Source organism: Artemia sp. Qi Xiang Cuo, chromosome 15, assembly GCF_049724085.1.
Source record: "Artemia sp. Qi Xiang Cuo chromosome 15, ASM4972408v1, whole genome shotgun sequence".
In the NCBI taxonomy this organism is placed as follows: Eukaryota; Metazoa; Arthropoda; class Branchiopoda; order Anostraca; family Artemiidae; genus Artemia; species Artemia sp. Qi Xiang Cuo.
Window position 1 is genome coordinate 34,856,183 of NC_142808.1, and position 24,885 is coordinate 34,881,067.

At 35.7% G+C, this 24,885-nt stretch overlaps 1 protein-coding gene across 3 annotated transcripts; it reads right to left on the bottom strand.

The window, feature by feature from the left end:
• Positions 1-555: 555 nt before the first annotated feature.
• Positions 556-24,783, bottom strand: LOC148943603 (acidic phospholipase A2). Of its 3 annotated transcripts, none has more exons than XM_089100898.1 (3): positions 24,631-24,783; positions 16,199-16,305; positions 556-4,411 (listed from the first exon to the last, which is right to left on the bottom strand). In XM_089100898.1, the coding sequence occupies exons 1-3, from the start codon at positions 24,683-24,685 to the stop codon at positions 4,223-4,225; spliced, it is 351 nt and encodes a 116-aa protein (XP_088957024.1). In that variant the 5' UTR covers positions 24,686-24,783; the 3' UTR covers positions 556-4,222. The 3 variants fall into 3 exon arrangements, with proteins under 3 accessions (XP_088957024.1, XP_088957025.1, XP_088957026.1); XM_089100899.1 differs by lacking the exon at positions 16,199-16,305 and adding an exon at positions 15,588-15,697 and having other exon boundaries at positions 24,627-24,783; XM_089100900.1 differs by having other exon boundaries at positions 24,627-24,783.
• Between the last annotated feature and the right edge of the window lie 102 nt (positions 24,784-24,885).

Sequence of the window (24,885 nt, forward strand, 5' to 3'; positions counted from 1 at the left end):
TGTTCTACACCTTACGTTAAGGTGGGAGGTGTTAACATAATTTTTTTCGCTGGAGTGGGGTCTGAAATCTAACAGCCAGTCAAGGAAATGGGGCATTTTCATAAAAAGCTCTCAAAAATATCTCATAATGTGGCTTAAATTTGTCTCTAACGAGATTCTGCGAAGTACGAAGAAAAATGTAATCCAAATGTATGCTTGTCAACGAGTAATAAATTGTCTCGGCTCAAAAAAATGAGGCATTTTCATTAAAAACTCCTCAGAAATATCTCTTAATATGTCTTAAATTTACCTTTAATTATAAGCCTCCACTCCTCGGAATTGGTTGCTAGGGTCCTCACCTTCTTTTAATTCACGTTTTGTTTTGCCGTTTGTTGAGTTTTAATTGCTTTTTCTGTGATTTCAAAATTTTATAGTGTTTTCTTGTTAATAAGACTTGTATGTACTTGTAGATACAACTATTAGCTAACCTGGTAGCCTTTGGGGATCATTGTGTCTGCGGCTGTTAAGCAAATTACACCTATAGATCTCGACCAACTAGAATCACTGCTCAATACGTAACGAAAATATATATTTAATATAAAATTATATACATTAAACTAGACTATTAGATACCGGAGAAATAATAACACTAATACAAGTTCTATTAGAAACAAACTAGTAACGGGCAGTTTCTGTGATTTTGAAAAATTGCAGTTTGAAGCGATGTTTTTTGTTTGTTTTTTTTAGGGAGGAGAGGGTGGCTGTAGCGTATCCAATGTGAAATTTTACGCAATTTACGATGGAACATGATTTAATGTCTACTGAAAAGCTCTTTTTTGTCCACCTGTTTTTATAGCAGCTGTTAAAACAATTTTATATAATTTGAATTTCTAATTTTCTAGTTTTCCATTTTGAATGTTTCCTATTTCTATTATTGAAGGATACGTGCAATTTACATCTTTTCTTCAGTTTCAAAATAGGAAAAGAAAGGTTAGCCTATGAAAATAGGTAGCTGACATAGGCTTCGATATCTTTTTTTCAAGTCATTTTCAATATTTAGTATTTTTTGAAAGTAATTTTTTAAAATAGACTCTTTCCCCCGGCGTGTCAATGTAACCAATTTCCAGAAATTGATTTTTCCCCGGCGTGCCAATTATTCCAGAAATAGGAAACACGCGATCCATAGACTTTTCGAAGAAACGTTTCCATTAGAAAGCATTCCTCGAATCAAAATATTAGGAAGGCTTTCTTGGTCCAGGTGTCAAGCGCATAGTACCATTGGGGGGAAATCTCATTAGAATCCTAAAGCGAACAAAAATCTTTGGAATATAACGGTTCCCTATGGAAAATTTCCTAAAGAAAATGTCTCGACGAAGAAAAAAACGCCTTGAAAGAAAATAAAAACTCGAAGAAAAAAATCTCTTAAAGTAATATGTAACATTTCCCGTTGGAATTAAATACTAGAGGCTGCCGTTGGAATTGGTTGCTAGGGCCCCATTGGATTTGGATGCTAAGGGGCCCGGTGAAATTGGTTACTAGGGTCCCGTTGGAACTGGACACTAGTCCCCCCTCCCCGTAGGAATTTGTTGCTGGCGTATGGCCAGGCATGGTGGGGCCTGGCGTCTTGAAGGTCCCCGACTGGCGACCCCTGGAGATTTTTAAGTAATTGACAATCAAAGAAAAAAATTATGATGTAATGCGTACATTTGCATCTTAACTAGTAGCCCCTGAGGGGTTTCCCCCCTACACCCCTAGTTTTTAAACAGTCAAATAAACTATTACGTAACAAGTACGTTTGCATCTTGACTAGCGAACCCTGAACTCTAACATTCCCTATTATGTAACAAGGGCCTGCATCTTGAAGAAAATTAACAACACCTGCGTGTTTGAGGGAATCGCCGATAAAGTTCTTCGTGATCTTAAACCATTAAGTTAGAAAAGAGTAACGGCTACGTGTGCCCTTGAAACCATCTTGGGGATACTACTATTAGCTAACCAGATAGCCCTTGGAGCTCACTGTGTCTGCGGCTGTTAAGCTAATTTCACCTATAGATCTTGACCAACTAGACTCACTGCTCAACATGTAACGAAAATATATATTTAATATAAAATTATAAACATTAAACACGACTAGTAGATACCAGAGAAATAACAACACTAATACAAGTTCTTTTTTTTTAAAAAAAGTAACGGGCAGTTTCTGTGATTTTGATATATTACAATTTGAATGGATGTTTTTTTTTATTTGCGGGGGGAGAGGCTGTAGCTCATCCAAAGTGAAATATTACGTAATTCACGATGGAAAATGATTTAATGTCTACTGAAAAGCTCTTATTTTTTTCCACCTGTTTTTATAGCAGCCGTTAAAACAATTATATTTCAGTTGAATTTCTATTTTTCTAATTTTCTGTTTTGAATTTTCCCTATATTTATTATTGATAGATACGTGCAATTTACATTTTTCCTTGAGTTCCAAAAGTGGGAAAGAAAGTTTAGCCTGTGAAAATAGGTACCTGACATAACGCTTTGATATCTTATTTTTCAGGTCATTTTCAATATTTAGTATTTTTTTTTAAGGTAACTTTTTTAAATTAGAATCCTTAGCCCTGTTGTTCTTTTTTCGTTTCAATTTAAAAAGGTCCCGCAAGTGCTTAAGAGTTTTATTCATTGGGGTTTTAAGGTGAAGAAAATCTTTCAGGGGCCCAAGAAGTTATTCCCAGACCCCCACAAAGCATAAAAGACTTTAAAATGCCTCAAAAATTAAAGATCATTTAGAATGGCACAACAGCTCAGTTTCTTTTAATGATGGCTATGCTAGAAAATTTCTCTTTTAGCGAATCTGTTCCCCTAGCCCTCCCCCCCCTTTTTTTACAGGGTGATATTAAAACTATATCTTTTGTGCAGGAAAGTTACTAAAAAGCTGGAAGAAAATTTCCAAGTATACTTATCCTTTAAGCCTTAACAGAAACCTTGGGAGCTTGACTGTAAAATCTATTTTAGTTTTGCATGGTATTGACTAATATACATAGGTACCTGCAAGGGAATGAAGACTGCCCCCCCTCCATTTTAGACCAAAATTATATGCAAAAAGTAATGATTATGTAGCATAGTAGAGCCTAAAATTATGGCTGTACCTATCCACAAGCAACACTGACTAAGAGCACGGCTTCCAAATTAAACCTACTTCGATTCACGAACGGCACTTAAAAACACAAAAAAATGTAATGCATCCCTATACGCGTCAACTGTACTGTTAATTACACTTTCTCTGTATTAGTAGTATATAGCAGAGATGTTTTTGCGATATAGCAGATAATGTATTATAAACTAAGACGGCATACATGAGGTATTAGGTGAAGCCAGCCGTTTTCAAGGTCACGGTCTTATTGTGTAAAATCGTTGTCGACTACTGGTTTTTTCTTTTATTATTCATTTCAATAAAATCACCTCTTACTATGGCTCCGAAGAAAATGACAGAGGTTGTTGTTAAATAGCATTATCATTACAAAATCACTTACTGAGACAATTATGACAAATTTTTTGACAGGATAAAAGATGAAATTTGACTTATGCAAGTGTCAGCGAAAAAAAAATGGTAGATTATTCTAGATTATTCTAATTTCTAGATTATGGGCATTTTGTTATCATGCATAGTAGTCGAGTTAAGTTAGTTGAAAAGTTTCAGATCGAATTCAGGGCCCAAGACATATCCTGGTAGGATGTTGTCAAGCTGTTATCTCCAAAAAAATATTTTCAGAGCTTTGAAGGTCTACACCTTTCCCAACTTTAACAGAAATCAATTTACCTTAAATTTGTTTTTTTTTTTCTATTTTTCTTAGACTAGGTTTTAAAAATGCAGCCTTAAGATTTAATCATTCGGTATTTTTTAGCAGGAACAGGAATTTTTTCTATTTAAGAGATAAATCAGAATTCAACAAAGGTACGAGCCTGAAAACCTTTTATTAGACCTCGTTTAGACTGCAGTTTTATTTCTGGAGTTGTTATTTTCATACCAAAAATATTGACAAGGGTCATCAAAGGTGCCTTTTGGGGATTGAATGGGCGCAGGTAGATTGTTTAGAAGACTTCTTTGGGCATTGTCATGGCTCTTGATCAATTCCAAAAAGTTTTATTCACCTAACTAAGCTGCTTTCCAAGATAATACAAGCTTCTGGTGTGGATTTTTACCAATAATATCTGGAGCTCTGCAAACAAGTATTATAACTTAACAACATTATTTTTCTTATAACCAAGTCCTTATGTTATGTGAAGAGGGACAAAGTTCCTTAAACATTTCGTAGTGGATTGTCAGGGCATGAGGCCTTCTTATGAGGACATGGATAGTGCCTGATACACTCTGCAAACGCTCGATCACACTCACAGAGCTGCTGAGCACATGTCCCTTGTGAACTTGAAACGCCACTTTTGATTTCTGAAAACACAAAAGTTGATATTATTACCAAACATTGCTCATACATAAAAAAATTACCATTGGTGAATATCTGTGCAGGATGGAATTACTCAAATCTAATGGGTATAAAAAGGGATCAAAACAATGTTTAGCTAGTTTTCATTTTTCCAGGAAAGACTGTGCATCAAAGGTTTTGGTTCTAAGAGGAGAAAAACATTATTGCGGTTAAGGTAGGAAATGAGGCTAGCGGCTGGTCTGATACTGAATCAGGAGTTAAGCAGTTACGCTATATCCCCATTCATATGTATGATTTTGAAATACTTTGTCATAGGGAATACAGCAAACGGTTTGGGAGAGCATTAAATCAAATGGAATGTATAACTCTGCTTAAGTAGATTCAAATGTACATAAAAAGATAAAAAATCACAAACACTTTAAAAAAAATAAACAAAAATAAATAAGCACATAAAGAAAAGTGATTGAAACTCGCGTCTGATAGACAATAGTTGATGTGGAAGAAGGACTTTACCGGAACAAGTCCAGTACGCTAATTCCTGTACAGACACCATAGAGTTTTGTTCTGGTCTGTGTTCTGTTGACCAACTGTGTTGCGTTTTAATTAACTTTAATATACAGTATAGCTTTGTTTTATATTATAAAAAATCAAAGGCTAATTTCAAGAATTCTTTCTTGATGCCAGAATAAAAACAGGGGTAAAAGCATAAGAACATTACATATATAATGTATTTTTTTTTATGGAGACTATTGTCCTTAAGAAATTTGTTACTGTAAAAAGGTACGTTGGATAAACAGAAAATGTTATGGTAAAAAATGGAGTCAAAAAATATTAGCTGCCTTCAGTTTCTTTTAGAATAATGATCAGAAGGACTTTTATAAGTTTCTTTTTACCACGCTCATAATGGACCATGAATTGCTAAATTTTGGCACATATATAATAATATATAATGTATTTTTCTATGGAGACTATTTTCCTTAAAAAATTCAATTCTGTAAAAAGGTACGTTGGATAAACACAAAACGTTATGGTAATAATTGAGTAAAACAAAAATTTAGTTGCCTTTACTTTCCTTTAGAATAATAATTAGAAGTGCTTTTATAAATTACTTTATACCACGCTCATAATGAATCATGAAATTGCTAAATTTTTGCTCTTTCTTCAAAATAAATATGTAGAGTCATTAGTTAAAAGAAAATATCCATGAAGATATTTTTGAACAAGAGTGATGCTGCTAAATTTCGATGCAAAATAGAATTTTCACGTTTAGGCTGCTAGTTTAACTTAAGTGATTTGCTAAATAAATCTTATTTTACTAGTTGTGGTTGTGTTGAGCAACAACCCCGAAAGACAAAAATAGCTTAACTATTTTATCATTTGTTTTGGCTTTTGTTTCTCAGGAATAAAAACTTTGAAACGAAATTTTCTTTTTTTTTATCTTCAAACATCATCTAAAAATACTAGAGTAAATATTGTCTGACTCTCATCCGTACCACAAACTAAATTCTTAATTATTTATAAGCATGCTGTTTTTAAAGCTTTCTAAATTCAGAAAACCCAAATAGTTTCAAGTATTTTGACAACATAGAACAAAGTGGTGAGCACAAGCCAGCAAGAATTAACTCAAGAGTTAACTAACCCCAACCATAATCAACCCCCAACCATAAGCCCAAACAGCAAACAAAACTCAACAAGTAAAAGCTAACCCAAAAATTTCAGCCCAAGGGAATCAACCCTAGCAATGAAAAAATAAAGCAAACCTCTAAATTTTGGTCTTTTTATTACTAGTGATTAAGCGAAGTTGGAATTTGTAACCGTCTAACCTGTTTAGGGTTACAGAAACCGTGGACATTGATCCAAACTAATGAGTATAAAATAATATCTGTAAAGGCAATACAAAATTCTTGCCTGAAACCAAAAAAGATGGCGTCCACTTGTTCTTGAACCAGAGGGCACATCGGTTGATGTTGAGTTTCATAGGCTACGTCAAAGAATACTAGATGAAACTGTTCTGCCAATCTTTCTTTGATAATTAAAGAGCGAAGGGGGCCCAATGTATTTTTTTCCTTCAGACCAATGCCCCTTCTATAGAAAGAGTTTCGTATAAACTTTGATAGGAATTCATTGGATTTTAAATAGAAAGTTCTAGTGCCCTTTTTAAGATTAATTAATTAAAAAATTATTTCCACTAAATAAGTTTTTCAAAAAAAGAGTAAAGAACTCCATTAAACAAAAAATGAACAAAAATAGAATAAAAAAATCTATCAAGCATACAACTACCACAAATCAGTATCAATAAATAAATGAAACCCAAAACAAACAGAAATTAAAATAAATAAGAGTCAAACTCAAAACGAGCAAAAAATAATATGGGTAGGGTTCTAAACCCCTATGCTGTCTAAAAGCCAGAATTTAATTTGTACTTTACTGAGAAAAATTTTAATAAATTTACTGAAAAAAATGTGCATTGTCAGTTCAGTATACATATGCTGATAATTTTTCCTTAAAATCGTAATTAATTTTTGATTTCTTAAATTTATAAAAACGAAAATGTTCAAAAGAGTTTTTTTCAATAAAGTACAAATTATATTATGGCTTTTAGAAACCATAGGGGTAGATTATTTGATTCTATTTTTGTTCATTTTTGGTTTAATGGAGTTCTTTACTTTTTTTCAAAAACTTACTTTGTGGAAAAAGTTTTTTTAATTAATTTCTGTTCGTTTTATATTGACGTAGTCTTTTTCAGGGAAAAAGACTGAGCCTCTTCTATAGTTAAACAGCCATCCCTTCCATAAGGACCATAAGTACCCCCCCAGGCATAACTTACAATCCTTGCCCCTAATTCAACCCCAACAGCCCTGTAGTATCATATTTAGATTATTTGAATAGAATGGCTATCTCAAAATTTGTATTATATACATTTAGGGACTATACGACGTGTGTGTGCGGAGGGAGGGATAGGTGCCCTCCGATCACTTTAACTCTTAAAAAGAGAACTAGAGTGTCCGACTACCAATCCAATGAGCCCCCTTTGAAGTTTATATGACCATGCTTTCTATAAAAACCTTATATACCCCCAGGACATAACTTACAACCCTTGGCCTGAGGGCTGGGGGGGGGGGATTTGTTATCCTCAATGACATAATTTCCAGACCTTTCAAATGCGTTGAACAAAATGGGAGTCTCAAATTTTGACTGGTAGTGATTGGAGAAATAATGGGCGTGGGGGGGGGCATTTGCCCTCTGATAACTTTCGAGTAAACAAAGAGGCACTAGTCCTCTGAATTTTCAATCAAATGAGCCCTTTTCGAAGCTTCTACGATAAAACTTTCTATAAGAACCTTATATGCACCAAGGGCATAACTTACGACTCTTGTCCTACGGGCTATGGGGGGAGGGTTGTCATTCTCAAAGACAAAATTCCCAGACCTTTTAACTACGTTTAACAAAATGGACAAATCCAAATGTTGATCTTAAATGTTTGGGAAAATGATGGGCGTGGGGGTGGGGTGATTCTTCCTCAAATTACTTTGGACTATTAAAAAGGACAATATCCCTTTCAATTTCGAATCGAATGAGCTCTTTTTGAAGATTTTACGACAAGACTTTCTATAAAAACCTTATATGCTCCACGGTATTACTTACAACCTTGACCCTGAGGGCTGTCGGTAGGTTGTCATACTCAAAGACATAATTTCCAGACCCTTCAATTACGTTCAACAAAATGGCTGCATCAAAATATTGATCGGAAGTGTTTGGGGAAATAATGGGCGTGGGGCGACTGGCATTCAACCTCCAATCGCTTTTGACAAAATTATCAAAATTTTCATTGAATGTGTTCGTTGGAAGACCCCTCTCAATTTCCCATTGAATGAGCCTTTTTTGAATTTTCTACGACAACTCTTTCTATAAAAACCTTATATGCCCCATAGGCATAACTTACAACTCTAGCCCTGAGGGTTGTTGGAGGGGGGAGGACTGTCACCCTCAAGTACCTAATTTTCAGACCTTTAAACTATGTTGAACAAAATGATTATCTAAAAATTTTGATTGGGAAATGGTGGGCGTGAGAGGGGGTTAGTTGCCCTTCAATCACTTTCGACCATTAAAAAGGGCACTAGCCCTTGGAATTTCTAATCGAATGAGCCCTCATTGAAGTTTCTGCAGCAACGCTTTCTATAAAAACCTTATATGCCCCGAGGGCATAACTTACAACCCTTGTCCTGAGGGCTGTGGTTGTCATTCTAAAAGAACTAGTTTCCAGAACTTTCGACTACGTTGAAAAAAATAACTATCTCAAAATTTTGGATTGCTTGTGTTTGGGGGAGTGATGGGTGTCAGAGGGGGGTAAGTTGCCCTCCAAGTGCTTTCTACTATTAAAAAGGGCACTAGCCTTTTCAATTTCCAATCGAATGAGCCTTTTTCAAGTTTCCATGGCAACCCTTTCTATAAAAACATAATATGTCCCCAGGACATAGCTTACAAACCCAGCCCTTAGAGTTGTTGGGTTGTCATCCTCTAGGACCTCATTTCCAGAACTTTTAACTACGTTGAACAAAATGGCTTTCTCAAAATTTCGATTGGACGTGTTTGGGGAAATGGTGGGCATGAGAGGAGGGTTAGTTGCCCTCCAATCACTTTCGACTTTTAAAATGGGCACTAGCCCTTTCAATTTCCAATTGAATGAGGCCTTTGTGAAGTTTCTACGACAACGCTATCTATAAAAACCTTATATGCCCCCAAGGCATAACTTACAACCTTTGCCCTGAGGGGTGTTGGTAGGTTGTCATCCTCAAAGACCTTATTTCCAGGACTTTCAACTACGTTGAAAAAATGGCTATCTCAAAATTTTATTGGATGGGTTTGGGGAAATTGTGGGCGTGAGAGAGGAAATAGTTGACCTCCAATCACTTTCGACTATTAAAAATGGTACTACCCGTTTCAATTTCCAATTGAATGAGCCTTTTTTGAAGTTTCTACGACAACGCTTTCTATAAGAACCTTATATGTCCCTAGGGCATAATTTACAACCCTCGTCGTCGGGGTTGTGGGGTGTTGTCATAATCAAAGACCTAATTTCATAAACTATAAACTACGTTGAAAAAAATGGCTATCTCAAAATTTGTATTAGACGTGTTTGGGAAAATGGTGGGTGTGAGAGGGGGGTTAGTTACCGTCCAATCACTTTTGACAATTAAAAAGAGTACTAGCCCTTTCAATTTCCAATCGAATGAGCCCTTTTCTACAGCAACGGTTTTTATAAAACCTTTTTCTACTATTAACAAGGGGACTAGCCCTTTCAATTTCCAATCAAATGAGCCCTTTTTGAATTTACTACAACAACCCTTTCTATAAAAACCTTATACACCCCCATGAAATAACTTACAACCCTTGCCCTGAGGGGTGTTGGGGATTTATCATCCTCAAAGATGTAAATTCCAGAACGTTCAACTAAGTTGAACAAAATGGCTATCTCAAAATTTTTATTGGATGTGTTTGGGGAATTGGTGGGCGTGAGAGGGGGGTTAGTTGTCCTCCAATCACTTTCGACTATTAAAAACAGCACTAGCCCTTTCAATCTTTAATTGAACGAGCCCTTTTTGAAGTTTCTACGTCAACGCTTTCTGCAAAAAACTTATATGCCCCCAGGGCATAACATAAGATCCTTGCTCTGAGGGGTGTGGGGTTTTGTTATCCTCAAAGACATAATTTCTAGACCTTTCAAATACGTTGAACAAAATAGGTCTCTCAAATTTTAATTGGAAGTTATTGGGAAAATAATGGGCTTGGGGGGGGGGCATTTGCCTTCTGATCACTTTCGACTAATCAAAAAGGCACTAGTTCTCTGAATTTTCAATCTAATGAGCCCTTTTTGAAGCTTCTACGATAAAATTTTCTATAAGACCCAAATATGCCGCAAGGGCATAACTTACGACTCTTATCCTGAGGGCTATGGGGGGAGGGTTGTCCGCCTCAAAGACATAATTTCCAGACCTTTCAACTACGTTGAACAAAATGGACAAATCAAATTGTTGATCGGAAATATTTTGGAAAATGATGGGCGTGGGGGTGGGGTGATTTTTCCTCAAATTACTTTCGACTATTAAAAAGGGCAATAGCCCTCTCAATTTCCAATCGAATGAGTTAATTTTGAAGTTTTTACGACAACGCTTTCTATTAAAACCTTATATACTCCAGGGCTTAACTTACAACCATAGCCCTTAGGGCTGTCGGTAGGTTGTCATACTCAAAGACGTAATTTCCAGACCCTTCAATTACGTTCAACAAAATGGTTACATCAAAATATTGATTGGAAGTGTTTGGTGAAATGATGGACGTGGGAGACTGGCATTCACCCTCAGATCGCTTTTGAAAAAATTATCAAAATTTTCATTGAATTTGTTCGGGGAAAGAGCCCTCTCAATTTCCCGAATATACCTAATTTGCAGAATTTTTAACTACTTTGAACAAAATGGTTATCACAAAATGTTGATTGGATGTGTTTGGGGAAATTGTTGGCGTGATTGGGGGGCTAGTTTCCCTTCAATCGCTTTCGACTATTAAAAAGGGCACTAGCCCTTTGAATTTTCTATCGATTGGGCCCTATTTGAAACTTCTACGACAATGCTTTCTATAAAAACCTTATATGCCCCCAGGGCATAACTTACAACCCTTGTCCTGAGGGCTGTGGGGGGAATGTCCTCAAAGACATATTTTCCACATCTTTTTACTACGTTGAACAAAATAGATATCTCAAAATTTTGAGTGGATGTGTTTGCGGTATTGGTGGGCGTGAAAGGGGTGTTAGCTGGATTCCAGTCACTTTCGGCTATTAAAAAGGGCACAAGTCCTTCCAATTTCCAATCGAATGAACTCTTTTCGAAGTTTCTACGATATATCCTTCGATACGAAGTGCCCTGGTCTAAAATAAAGAATTAAATAATACATTGTGCCAACATCGTTCTTTACTTAGGCAGCGCTATTGCGCTGCCTATGAAATGTGAATAGAGGGCAACCAGCCTCCAACCCACGCTCATCGATTCCCCAGACACATCCAATCAAAACTTTTAGATAGTCTTTTTGTTCAACATAGTTGAAATATTCAATAGCTATGTCTTTTGGGATGTCAACCCCCTACAGCCTTCCGGGTAAGGACTGTAAGCTATACAGTTCCCCATTGTTTACAAATAGTATTTGCTATTGAGAAAGCTGGGCATATTTGATCTTTAGTGTTATTAAATAAAAAAACAAGTTTTTTAAACTGAAAGTAAGGAGCGACATTAAAACTTAAAAAGAACAGAAATTATTCCGTATATGAAAGGGGCTCTCCCCTCCTCAACGCTTCGCTTTTTATGCTAAAGTTTTTTATTGTTTTAAAAAATAAAGTTGTGAGACAGAGTCAAACTATAGCGTAAAGAGCAAGGCGTTGAGGAGGGAACGGTCCCTTTTATATACGGAATAATTTCTGTTCGTTTTAATTTTTAATGTCGCTCCTTACTTTCAGTTTAAAAAACTTGTTTTTTTTATTTAATTTCTGATTGTTTTTTAGTTAATGCAGCTTTTATTTTGGCTCACCGTCATTGAATAACTAAACAAAATTTGCATAAAAATTTTCCTTTTCTTTTGCTAAATGGATGTCTCTAAATTTGGTTATGACGTAATTTACAAATTAACTTACGTTACTAACTTCTATATTCGTATATTTTTCTTCTGGCAAAAAATACAAAGTTGCAGATTTTTGCACATATGTGCTTGAAACCTATGTAATAGGGTTTTCTGATACGCTGAATCTGACGGTGTGATTTTCATCAAAGTTCTTTCACTTGTAGGGGATGTTTCTCCCCTCTTTAAAAAATCGGGTAAATTTTCTCAGCCTCGTAGCCTTTGATGAGTAATACTAAACTTAATAAAATTTATATATTTAGAATCAGCATTATAAACCCATTCTTTTGATACATTTATTGACATCAAAATTCCGTTTTTAAAAGTTTCGATTACTATTGAGCCGTATCGCTTTTTATTTTATTGTTTTTTTTTATTACGTATATGTTATGACGTATATGAGGGGGTTCTCCCTTTGGTCAATACCACGCTCTTTACGTTAAAAGTTAAAAAAAAATTTTATTCACAAACCCCTGAATCACAAAGGTCGTTTAATTAGAATAGATAGCTCTTTTGAAAGCACTAAAAAAAAAACGTAGCGTAAAGAGCGAGGTTTTGACTTGGGGGAGAACCCCCTAATATACGTTATAATTTCTGTTCGTTTTAAGTTCTAATGTTGCTTCTTATTTTCAGTGGAAAAAAACTCGTTTTTTTTAATTTAATTTCTGATCGTTTTTTAAATAATGCTTGGAAATCCGGCTCCCCCTTCATAGAAATGTCCCTTACCCCAAAGGAACATCCTCCACGGAAAGATTCTCCCGAGTAGCCCCCTCCTCCAGCCCCACCCTCCAGAAAAAAATCCTTCCTGAAAATGTCTGTATATTTCCCAATAACCAATAAATAATGCTGGCAAGTCTGGCGCCCCCTTCTTGGCAATTTCCCTTCCCCCATGAAAACTTCCTTCATGGACAGATCCTCCAACATAACCTCCGACCCCCCCCCCCACTATCAGAAAAAAAACCCTCTTGAAAAGTTCTGTATACTTCCCAATAACCAATACTATATGTTAACATTGGGTAATGTTCATAACTTTTAGCCCTCCCCCAGGGGACTTCGGGGGATTAAGTCATCCTAAAAGACATATTTATCATATTTTCGACCATGCTGAACAAAATGGCTATCTCCAAATTTTGATTGGGTGACTTTGGGAAAAAAATGAGCGTGGGAGGGGGCCTAGTTGCACTCCATATTTTTGGTCACTTAAAAAGGGCAAAAGAACTTTTAATTTCCGTTCCAATGAGCCCTCCCACGATATTCTAGGACCACTGGGTCGATACGATAGCCCCTGGGAAAAAAAAAAAAACAACGAATAAATACGCATCCGTGATCTTTCTTCTGACAAAAAATACAAAATTCCACATTTTTGTAGATAGGAGCTTGAAACCTCTACAGTAGGGTTCTCTGATACGCTGAATATGATGGTGTGATTTTCATTAAGGTTATATAACATTTAGGAGGTCTCTCCCCCTTTTTTTGAAAATCAGCCAAATTTTCTCAGGCGCGTAACTTTTGATGGGTAGCACTGAACTTGATGAAAGATATATATTTGAAATCAGCATTGAAATCTGATTCTTTTGATGTATCTATTGGTATCAAAAACTCGTTTTCTAGAGTTTTGGTTACCATTGAGCCGGGTCGCTCCTTACTTACAGTTCGTTACCACGAACTGTTTGATTAAAGACGAAGGGCATTCAGGTGAACCTTTCATAGAATATCGAGGGCAGTCTTGAACTAAACCAAAATACTTTATATTGATACGGGTTATCAAAAGGGCGTAGCTTAAGAATGACCAAGTGGAATTAATTTGGAACTTAAAGGAAATGATAAGAAGAATGATCAATTGACCAAAAATGCAATATTTGCACGCTACTAATACTACTACTGCTACTGTTTTACCTACTGCATCTGTTGCAAGTATTTCGAAGACCTAGGGAATTGAAGGGAAAATTTGAGGAAATTTTCGAGGGGCAAGTTAAACTAAATCAAAACATACTATGTGCACACAGATTTTGGAAAGGGTTTATCAGCAATATCTTTGGGACTGCTTCCCGTTTCAAGCTGAAACTTTCACCCATGACAAGGAAAATACCATCTCATCCTTTTTCCCATTATAGCCCTAGAAAGTGGGATTGATCTATATTTTTCGTACAGCTTACTATTTGAGATACGGTCAGTCAGTCAGGTACTCAAAACAATTCGTAAGCAATTTCTCTGGGATACATGCAACAACTCATCTTCTGTTTTTCTAAGCGCCCACGCTTCAGAATCATACTTGACCTCTGTCTTCACTGTAGCTTTCAATATTCTTTTCTTTGTTTACATACTTATCTTTCAATATTTCCAAAAAATTTTCAACAGTGAAAAAAACACCCTGACTCTTGGATATGCTACTTTTAACATTTTCCCTGCACCCGCTCTCATTACTAGTAATACTACATATGGATGTGAAGCTGTCCACTTGATCGATCTTCTCGTTTACTTAACATCATCTCTTCACTTTCACTTATTCCTAATCTTAGCGACTAAGTCTTCTTGACAATAATTTTCAAACCTATTGTTCCACCCTGAACTCGCAAAACCTCGAAAACTCCATTGATTTCGCTACCATTTTCATCTAGAATGCTTAAATAATCAGCATAATCAATGTCTAAGAGATTTTTTCTTCCCCATTCGATTTCGTGTCCTCCCATTGCCTTTGCTGTGCTCTTTAGAACAAAGTCCATCAAATTACTCCATATGAACGAGAATTGAATGCAACCTTGCTTAACTCGGCCCTAACTGATTTAATATAAAAGAAGCTACTAACCTCACTTCCTACCTTAACTGCAGCAATTTTATTCTTGTGCACAGCAATAATCGCTTTAATGTATTTATCTGGTCAACCTCACAAGGATAGGCATTTGATGATTCAAACATTTCCCCTTCGTAAACCTTCCTAAGTACCTTCCTTTATTTTTCCTAAATCCATGCAATTCTTCTCTTAAAACTTAATTTACAGCATCTCTAAGCCTAAAAAGTATCATCCGACTAAGTAATTTACTTCCTGCAGAGCCCAGTATAATGGCTCTATAATTATAATACCCGATTACCTTTATTATGGACAGGTTTAATGATAGTATCCCTTAAATCGCATGGTACTTCCCCTTTTTCAAAAATCACATACAGCAACATAGTAATATCAGTAATTCAGTAGCTTATCTGTAGCCTCACAACCACCACATTTAAAAAAACTCATTTACCACACTATCAGCACTTGGGGCTGATTAAAATATCTTGAAGATCTTGTGACCATTGCAATAATAAGTTAATCATGTTTGTCAATAAACTATGTCCAGTAAAAGGGAGAAGGTGGCATAAGTTTCAACTTAAAAAAAAAATCACATGTAATACCTTCTGAATCACCATAGCCATCATACACACATTAAATTTCCCAATGAATAATTGGAAGGTGAGAACAAATAAAAACAACTAAAGGAGAAGCAAAATAAGAAAAGGAAAAGACGAAAGAAGAAACGTTACCGCAAAGAGGTGAGCCGTTAAAGCAAATCCACTTGTAACGGGTAAAATACATTCTCCAAGATTGACAATGGTCGGCATTTGTGTAACATGCATCATGCAAAAGACAACACCTGTGAAAGGCAGTAGAAATAAGAAAAGAAAAAAGCGTTCTTTATTACAAAAAAAGAACTTTCAGCGTAGCAATGGAAAAAATAACTTTTATTTTAGTGTGCTAGTAGCAACGTAACTGTATATTTACCGAGTCTTGTTAATATTTGGGAGTTTCCCTTTGAAACTAATTTAATAGAAATAAGATTGAACACATTATCATTTGATTATCTATTTTTAAGAAACTAAAGGTTTTTTTTCATGTAAATTTGCCTTCTCTGTTTAATATTAATTTCTTGGATCAGATATGACCCGATATATATCTCAACAAAACAGCTTGAAATTGTCTATATTAAATATTCAGCAATAAACTCTGCGTTCCTGCTAACAACTTGAGATAAACTGAAATATCTATTTTTGCAGCTCTTGAAATGCAAGAAAACCTAAAGGACATACAGAAGAATAGCCGTAAACCAAAGACAAAAGTGAGAAAAGAGAGAAAATCTCTTAGTTGTAATTATTACCACAACGCGGTCTTCCGTGATTGCATTGCCATCTATAAGGCGTGAAGTAAAGTAGGGATTTCCGGCACCTAATTGCTCCATAGCAGCTATCATGATCTTTACAGCACCTAAATTATTAAATTTCAACTTAGTTCGTTGACTTTACAAGGGAAGAAAGGGCTCATCAGCCTGGTTATTTTCGCCTCGTGTTTGCAGAGCCTGCAAACACGCAGCCTTTCCATACAAACCGCCGAATAAATTTCGGAATCAGAACTTTCAAAAGATAGGTTTAACAAAAAGGAATATACATGTCTTAACATAATTATAGTTTAAAAATAATGAAAAATTGTTTCGCTCATACCTAAATTGATGTGCTAAATTTGTGACATTGAGGTGCAAAAATTCTTCAGTACGTCACATGAGAAATATTTTGCTTGAACAAACATTTTTGAAAACTAAACAATTAACACCATCTATATGCTCCAGCAAATGCAAGAATATTTTCCCGTCTTTTTCTATAAGCAGTTATAAAAGTTTCCTGTTAGCCGAATCTGTTTCTTTGGAAAATTTAATGGCTTTTTACTGCCAAAGCCTAAAATTAAACCTCGTGTCATTCACGAGTCAGACTGTTTGAACCAGTATTACAGCTAAATTTTGCCTGAACTACGAAGCAAGTTTTTTTCAAGTTCGTTTTGAGTTTCAACTTGAATCTTTTTTTCCGTCAGAGCACCTTTGTTAAAAAAAAAAGCCAAAGCTTCCATGGCTCCAGGGATAACATTACCCCTCCCCCCAAGCCCCTGGGGCAGGGACCATGAATTATGCAAGTTTCCAATTGTTTACATAATTCTCTCAAAATAGAAAAGGGTTGACCTTCTTGATCCTGGGTATCCAAAAGGGCGAAGAGCAGTAAGTTGAAATGTTCAGGGAAACCTGAATGGGATGTTCAACTAAATCAAAAGATTGCATTTGTTCAAAAAGAGGTATCAGCTATGCCCCCGGAACTGCTTACGGTATTAAGCTACAACTTTCAGCGTGTATTGAGGGGATGTTGAGCTAACCAAAAGGAACTATTTGCATATTTCCACTAATTCTAACACTGCTACTAAAACTATTGCTGCTACTGAAGCCTTGGGTACAAAAGTGAAGCTTTTAAGAAACGAAACAAATAAGAGTTTCAATAGGGATAAGTCCTTTTATTAGACATTGAAAAACTAATTCAAAGTTTCTAGATGTTTCGAAGACATAGTCAGCCTTCATCATCAGCAGAAATACTAAAGTATGATAATTAACACAAACAATATTTATTCAGAAAAAATATGTTAACTTCCAGGTCACAGAATTTTATCGGTCCATTGGCTTCGAAAGTTCATTAACTGGCTTCATTCAAAGTCTTGAGTTTCTTAATCTTGCTTAAAATTATCTTGAATTTGGCTTTGCCAATAAGAGGAAAAATTGGAACTTAATTTTTCAACAGTTTTTTTTTATCTAAGGAGCATTAAACACGACATTTTACAAAATAGAGGATTCATTTAAGAAGCTATTATTTCACTTAGTTCATACCTTGATAAATATATTCTATTTATTGTTTTATATACTGGTGTTTACTGATTCATAATTATCACCTATATGTGTGGATGCTTGTGACATAGAAAATTAACCTGTGAATTTATGTTTTGTTAAATTACAAAATGCAAATTTAGGACCAGTGTTGTAATTTCTTCAAAATCCTGGGGAGGTGGAGGGGAAGTTGAAGCCAGTTTTCCAAAGTCAAGTGAAGATGACAGTGAAAAATTAAAAATGAGCCATATAATATAATAAAGTCAAACATCTACTAAAGAAAACTGATCTGTTTCTTTGGATGTTGGAATTATGTAGGCAGATTTCAGTTTTGACAATATTTTTGAAGACGCTAAATTGCAGCTGAAGGGGGGAAAACTTGGTTCTAGGGGGAAGTTGCCTCCCTACCCAATAGAAAATTATATCCCTGTTTAGGGCGTCCAAATTTCTATCAGTATTAAACAAAGAGATAATATTCATATATGTGGAAAACATGGTCATAGTCGCAGTGGCAGCTGCAGCCTCGTAAAGAGCGAAACACAGCCCATAGTAACCAAAAGTTAAAAAATGCGTTTTAAAAAACAACTTCCTAGTGAAAAAAAAATTTGTCATCTGACACTGACTCAGGAATGGTAACTATTATTTTGGTTTGTCTTAAAAAAAAAGTTTATTGCGAAAAAAATTTATGGTGATTTCGGAAAAAGCCTCAAACCCCCAGAAAATGGCGTCAGATCAAAACGAAAAGTGTTCCATTGGAATAAGAAAGGTGGAAAAACTTTACTAAGGGAAATTACAGTCCCCCTCCTTGAACAACAAGGAAAATCACTTGTTTGCATCGGTAGCACTGATCTGTCTCCCGTTTTGTTTTTTTTCTTTTTTTTTAACACGCCTAGCGCGCTACCAGAACATCCTACAGAGATGCTTAATAGCTCATTCAAAAGCTCTTTTACATATCTACATGCTTTTTATAAGTTCTGATATCTTCAAGTGCTATATGGCATTAAAATGACACTTTTTGTAGCCTGACACTAGCAGGCTACCAGAACATCGTAGACAGATCTTTTATAGCTCATATAAAAGATATTGCTCAAATCTACTTCCTTCATATAAATCCCACCATCAGCAAGTTCCAAATGGGACTAAAAATGGCGCTTTTGGTGTCGTGTCTCAAGTCGAAAGCTGGGGCTATTGGGCTAGCAGAACTTTTAAAAGCGATGTTTAATGGCTCATTTGAAAGCTATTGGTCCTATATACGTACTTTTTTTTAAAAAAATTACCATTCGTAAGTGCAACATAGCACTGAAAATAACACTTTTGGTGCCACTTCTTAAATGGAAAAGCTCTGAAGTGCAAAATAGGTACTGTTGTAACAATTATGCTCCAGAACCCTTAACTGGAAGTTTATAAGAGCCCCGCCCGTACACTCGCCCTCCCAGTTCCCATAGTAAGTTTCATAAATGATCAGCTCAGCAGTAAGCTATTGAAACAATAGCATGCTACCACACCATCGTAGATGGTGTGGTAGCTCAATTAATGGCTCAATTAAAAGCTATTGCTTATATTTACTAGATTTTTAGAAATTCTACCATCTATTAGATTTCACAGATTTCAATGTTAACTAGTTTCTGGGGAGAATTTGCAATGAACACTTAATCATTTTAGAAGCATTTTTCTGCAACCTAGTAAAGAGCGAACCACAACCCATAATAACCAAAAGTCAAAAAAATGTTAAAACGGTCTTTTTTTTCTTCTTATTTGCCAGTCCTAGCGGCTTACTATAACATTTGAGAGATGCTTAAGCGCTCATTCAAAAGCTATATCTCATATGAACGTAGTTTATATAAATTCTGCCGTCTGCAAGTGCCATATGGCACGAAAAAAGACACTTTTTATACCATTTTCGAGGGGTGGGGCTAGCGGGTTACCAGAACATCTTGGATAGATTTTTGATAACTCATATAAAAAACATGCTCATATCTTTGTTCTTCCTATAAATTCCACTAGCTACAAGTTTTAAATGGCACTTAAATCGACACTTTTAATGCCATGTCTCAAGTGGCCCTTTTAATTTTTATGTACATTCATATTTTGTTCCTTTTTTTATTTATTTGCTTCTTTTGTCTCTCCGCCCTTTTTTTAATGTCCCTTTTAAAAAAATTCAGAACTGTCCTTGCTTACGTCTAGTTTAGTTTGACCAGTTTTTATCTTTTTAACTTTTTAATTGACTTTTTACAGTTAAATTGTTGACTCACCAATAATTATTTATTGTGATTTTTCTTTTTCGTTGTTGTTTTTGCCATTTTTCGCCTAATCATATGCTTTGTCGACTCCAAAGTCCAAATTCAGCCCTTTGTGGGCTTGTCATAGAGATTTTTTTTTTTAAATAAACATCTTTTATCTCTTATATGAGCCTTTTCTTGATGTGATGACGTCGCCATAGGTTCGATACAACCTCCATGGAAGAAATACAAATTTCTATCCTCAAAGTTCTGACCCTATTTAGATCGTTATAGTGGCAAGAAACGTCAATAAGCCAGTTAAGAAAAAGAAAAACTATGCAGCCAATTTCGAAGCCAGGCCCCGGCACTCAGCATATGGGTTTTTATATATTGATTCTCGTTGTAATTAGCAACCTCTAAATGAGTCAGCTTTGTTTGTTACTCTTTCCTTGTGAAAATGGAGGGCACCCGAGGGAACACACAGAACATTAAAGGGTTTATTCTTCTAACTGCACAATTCTTTGTTTTTCACTCCATTTTTGATACTTTCTGATACTCGCTTTCTTGCGAATACTTAATTCTCAATGTCGTTTATCTCTTACCCGTATACTTCCTACTTCTCGCTGTGGCATATCTCTTAGCCGCATGTCCCTTTGTTCCTCAACTTTGTTTTTGAGTAGGTTTAATTCTTGCTACCGCTTATCTTTGAACCATATGTTTCTTTGTTCTCCCCTTTTGTCTTTGACTCGTTGTAATTATTTCGCATGCTACTGACCCCCGTCCCAAACCAAATAACTGGCTACGCCTGGGATCGAATCCGTGCCCCTTGGCCAAAGAATTCTCAAACCAGCGCGCCAACCAAAATTCCAAAATTAAGGTTCTTACCGAATTTTCTCAAGCTTCTGACCTAAAGAGATCTTTTTTTTTAGGCCACAAAATCCCAGGATGCTAATTTTCCTTAAAAAATATGGATCCGTTTTCGAAAAAAAATACATAAATACATTCAGAATTATTTCTCGTTTAAAGAGATAGCATATATAAATTACTGTCTTTATAAATGAGCGATAATTGTATATAGATGTATGTGTGTGTGTATGTATGTGTGTATGTATGTATGTATGTATGTATGTATGTATGTATGTATGTATGTATGTATGTATGTATGTATGTATGTATGTATGTATGTATGTATGTATGTATGTATGTATGTATGTATGTATGTTTTCTCTATGAATGTAATGTCCAATTTCTTACACCAATTGTCTACTAAGCTTCAAACTTTTGGTTTTATTTTTTAAGCTTTTTGATAATAACAAGCTCTTTTCAAAAGTACTAAAAAACTTTAGCGTAAAGAGTGAGGTGTTGAGGAGGAGGCACCCACCCTTCATATACGAAATAATTTCTGTTAGTTTTAAGTTTTAATGTTGCTCCTTACTTTCAGTTGAAAAAACCTTTTTATTTAATCTTGTTCAGCTTCTTGTCGAAAATTATCATCTTTAACATTACTAATTGAGCTTACTGTCATTTATTGGTCTTAGACAATCTATATACATAAAATTAAATGTTTGTTTGTTTGTCCGTCTGTCTGTCCCTTATGCATTGATATACTGTTCATTCAATAGCTAAGACAATTGTTGAGTATTATCTTAAGATAGTCTTAGATATATACTAACCTCCCCCACCCCCTAGGCTCTCTTAATACTTTTCACGTAGATAAAAGTAGAAACCTTTCAACGTAAATAATTGACGATTATTTCCTGTCAAATTAGTCACATTTTCTGGATTTTTAATTAATAAGTTAGTTAATTATGATTTTCGTCATGTAAAACATTTCCAAAATCGTAAAATCTCTTTCTCGGTAAACTGTCTGAATTCAATATTCAACAATACCTTTCAAATTTAAAAACACTATAGTCATTTACATGTGGGAATTTTTTCCACAGGTGGAATAATAATAATATATTGAAAACCCGTCGTATACAATAAATGTACAATGACAGAGTATACAAAAATGCGAAAAAAGGGAACAAAAAGAAAATAGACTAAAAGATAACAATAAAAGCAACAACTTCTTAAATAGTATACAAAAGAGTACGAAAAGAGGAAACAGAAAGATAACATGCTCAAAAATAACAGCAGAAACAACAACTTCTTCGAAAATAGCAACAAGGACAACAACTTCTGAAAGGAGAAAAAAAGAAAAAAAGAAAAAAAAAGAATAAAAAGGGAAACAAGAGGGAAAATTAAACAAGCAAACTTGCCCACTCGTGCTTTAGAATTGCTGGTTTTGTTTTTTGCCAGCTAATAAGTGTCTCAACAGCTAGATTTGGGTCTGCTAGGTTGTAGCGCCGAATTAGAAAACTATTTTTTGTTCACGGTGGCAATTTTAGTAGGTACTTGGCAAAACGGAAAAACAAAGAGCGGATTTTAGACTTTTCACGGTTTGCCAATAATTTCCTGAAAGGGGTCACATATAATATATGTGGCAGAGCGGTAGCGTTGTAAATACTTGCCAGTAGTGGACGGTTAAATCTCAGAGTGGATTTAATGATCAAAGAATAGGAGCTGGAAATTCGCCGTTCAAGATGTGAGATTAGGAGGGAGAGGGTATTCTGTAATTAGGTACCTATTGGTAGCCCCATATATATTATTTTATCAACTGGTTTTACTGAGCAATCACCTACTGTGACATTAGTAGGAGGGTCATTCTTTGAATTGTAAAGCAGGACTTCCGACTTTTGGGAGTTAAATCTCAGACTGACTTTCTCGTAATTGGACTGCAGACATGAGAATATTTCTGAAAGGCGGTTAAGCGTCCGGCTGAGATTCAGCTTGTCATCAGCATAGCATACTAGGGACATGTCAATGGAAGTGAAAATGCATGATGAAGGACAGATGTCTTGAGGCTCAATAATGTAGTTGTTGAAGAAATTGGGGGATAAAATAGCCCCTTGACGGGCACCTTTACGGATTGGTATTAAAGCTGACCGTGGGGCTGGCGGAAGGCCTTTATCGGGAGGGAGCTTGAGTCGCACGTGAAGGCGAGAGTAAAGATCACGTAAAGTCCGGATGATATTTGAGTTCACTCCTCTTTTAGCAGAGTTTAGCAACATAAGCGCAAGAATCAATGAATCAAACGCTCTCTGCAGGTCTAAGCCCCCGATCGCTAGGCTTTCTCCTGATTTGTGTGCATCCAGGAGTACATGGTAACTTTTCCTTATTTAGGAACTGGCGTAAGATCTCCAGTTGAGAAAGTGGTTGGGACAATACCCTGAATGAGGATAATCTGCATCAGGGGAGTTACATGACTAATGAGAGTGGGTCCACCACTTTTTAGATGGAGTGCGCTGATCCCGTCAATCCCGAAAGATTGTTTAGGTTTTAGGTGAGAGATGGCCTTGCATACAGCTCCCTCTGTTACAACATAATCACCCTGAGGATAACTATCTAAGAAGTCGTCCAACTAAGCTTGTATCTCTCGTTGAGGGCTGGGTCAGGAGGGGAGCGAAGAGACATTTTTGTAAGAGGGGAGAGGGATTCACCACACTAAAATAGATTTAATTTGGGTTGTTTCTAACTCTAAATATGAAATACTATTACTACTACTAACAACTGTCCGCAGCACCAAGCCGCCTGAGGCCAACGCAGCTACGCATGCTCCTCCTCCATCCAAATCTATTCAAAGCCTCCCTTGTTACACCCTCCCAGGAAGTTCCTATTTCCTTTAATCTTTCTTTATGACGTCCTCACACCCCACACGAGGACCACCTACTTTCCGTTTAGCCCTAGACGGTTGACCGAAAAGGACAATCTTCGGCAATCTGTGCTCCTTCATCCGCACAACGTACCCTAGCCACCTCAACCTTCCTTTCATTATTGCCTTAGAAAGCGGCATTGAACCACATTTTTCTTACAGCCTACTGTTTGAAATACTGTTTAAAATATTTAGGTATTTAATATAAATATAGGGTAAAGGACAACTTTATTTAGCCTGGGATTGGCTTTATTGCGAAATAAATGATGTTTTTTTTAGTTTTTTTTTTGTATTTACAAACATTTCTTATAATTTTTTTAGTATGAGCACAAAAACTGTGATTCGATACAACTTTCTAGGCCTATAATGAAAGAAAGGTTAAAATGGCTACGCTATGTCTTAAAAATAAAGGAGAAATCCAACCTAACTTTATGTATTTGGATCGCCATCTTGGGTCTAATAAACGCAGGATTTCCTTTAATTGGCCTGAAAAGGGCAATAAGAAACTATTTAAGACATATGCAAACGCATATGCAAACAGGGGACACATATGCAAACAGGGTATGTTATTTCTCAACTATTACCCTGCAAATATTTTTGGACCATCACACTAAAATTACACGTATTACAGAATGTAGCCAAAAAAGAAAATCTGGCATTTTCTTTTTTCTATGTTACTCCCATTGTTTTTTAAGGCCTTCTGAGACACTTTATAGTTCTGTTTTGCATTTACATCCCTGGTTTATATCCCTTTTTATCCCTCTTTATATCCCTTTATATTTATTTTTGGTATGTTAAACAAATGACTTTGCAATCATTATTTAATCAACTCTGGCATAAAGAGTACTTTTTGCAGAGCTTTTCATTTATTTTGCTTCCTAAAATGCGCAGCATTGAAAATGCTTCACAGACAATTTACCTACTTATCGATGCCGTCAACAACTCTTCCATGTCCAAGAAAGCCACAATAGCACCCATATCCAGTATATTTGAGTGGATCACATTTTGTTGCACATTTGATAACTTGCCCTAGCTGTATGACGTCTCGCTTGTTTCTTTGTTGTGATATGGAACCTGAAAATTTATAATACTCTTGAAACTTTGGAAAAGTTTTCCCGAGGCTGGTTCAATTCCATTAATTTTCTAGTAGTGACCTGCTTTTTCCTCATTCCTCGCTC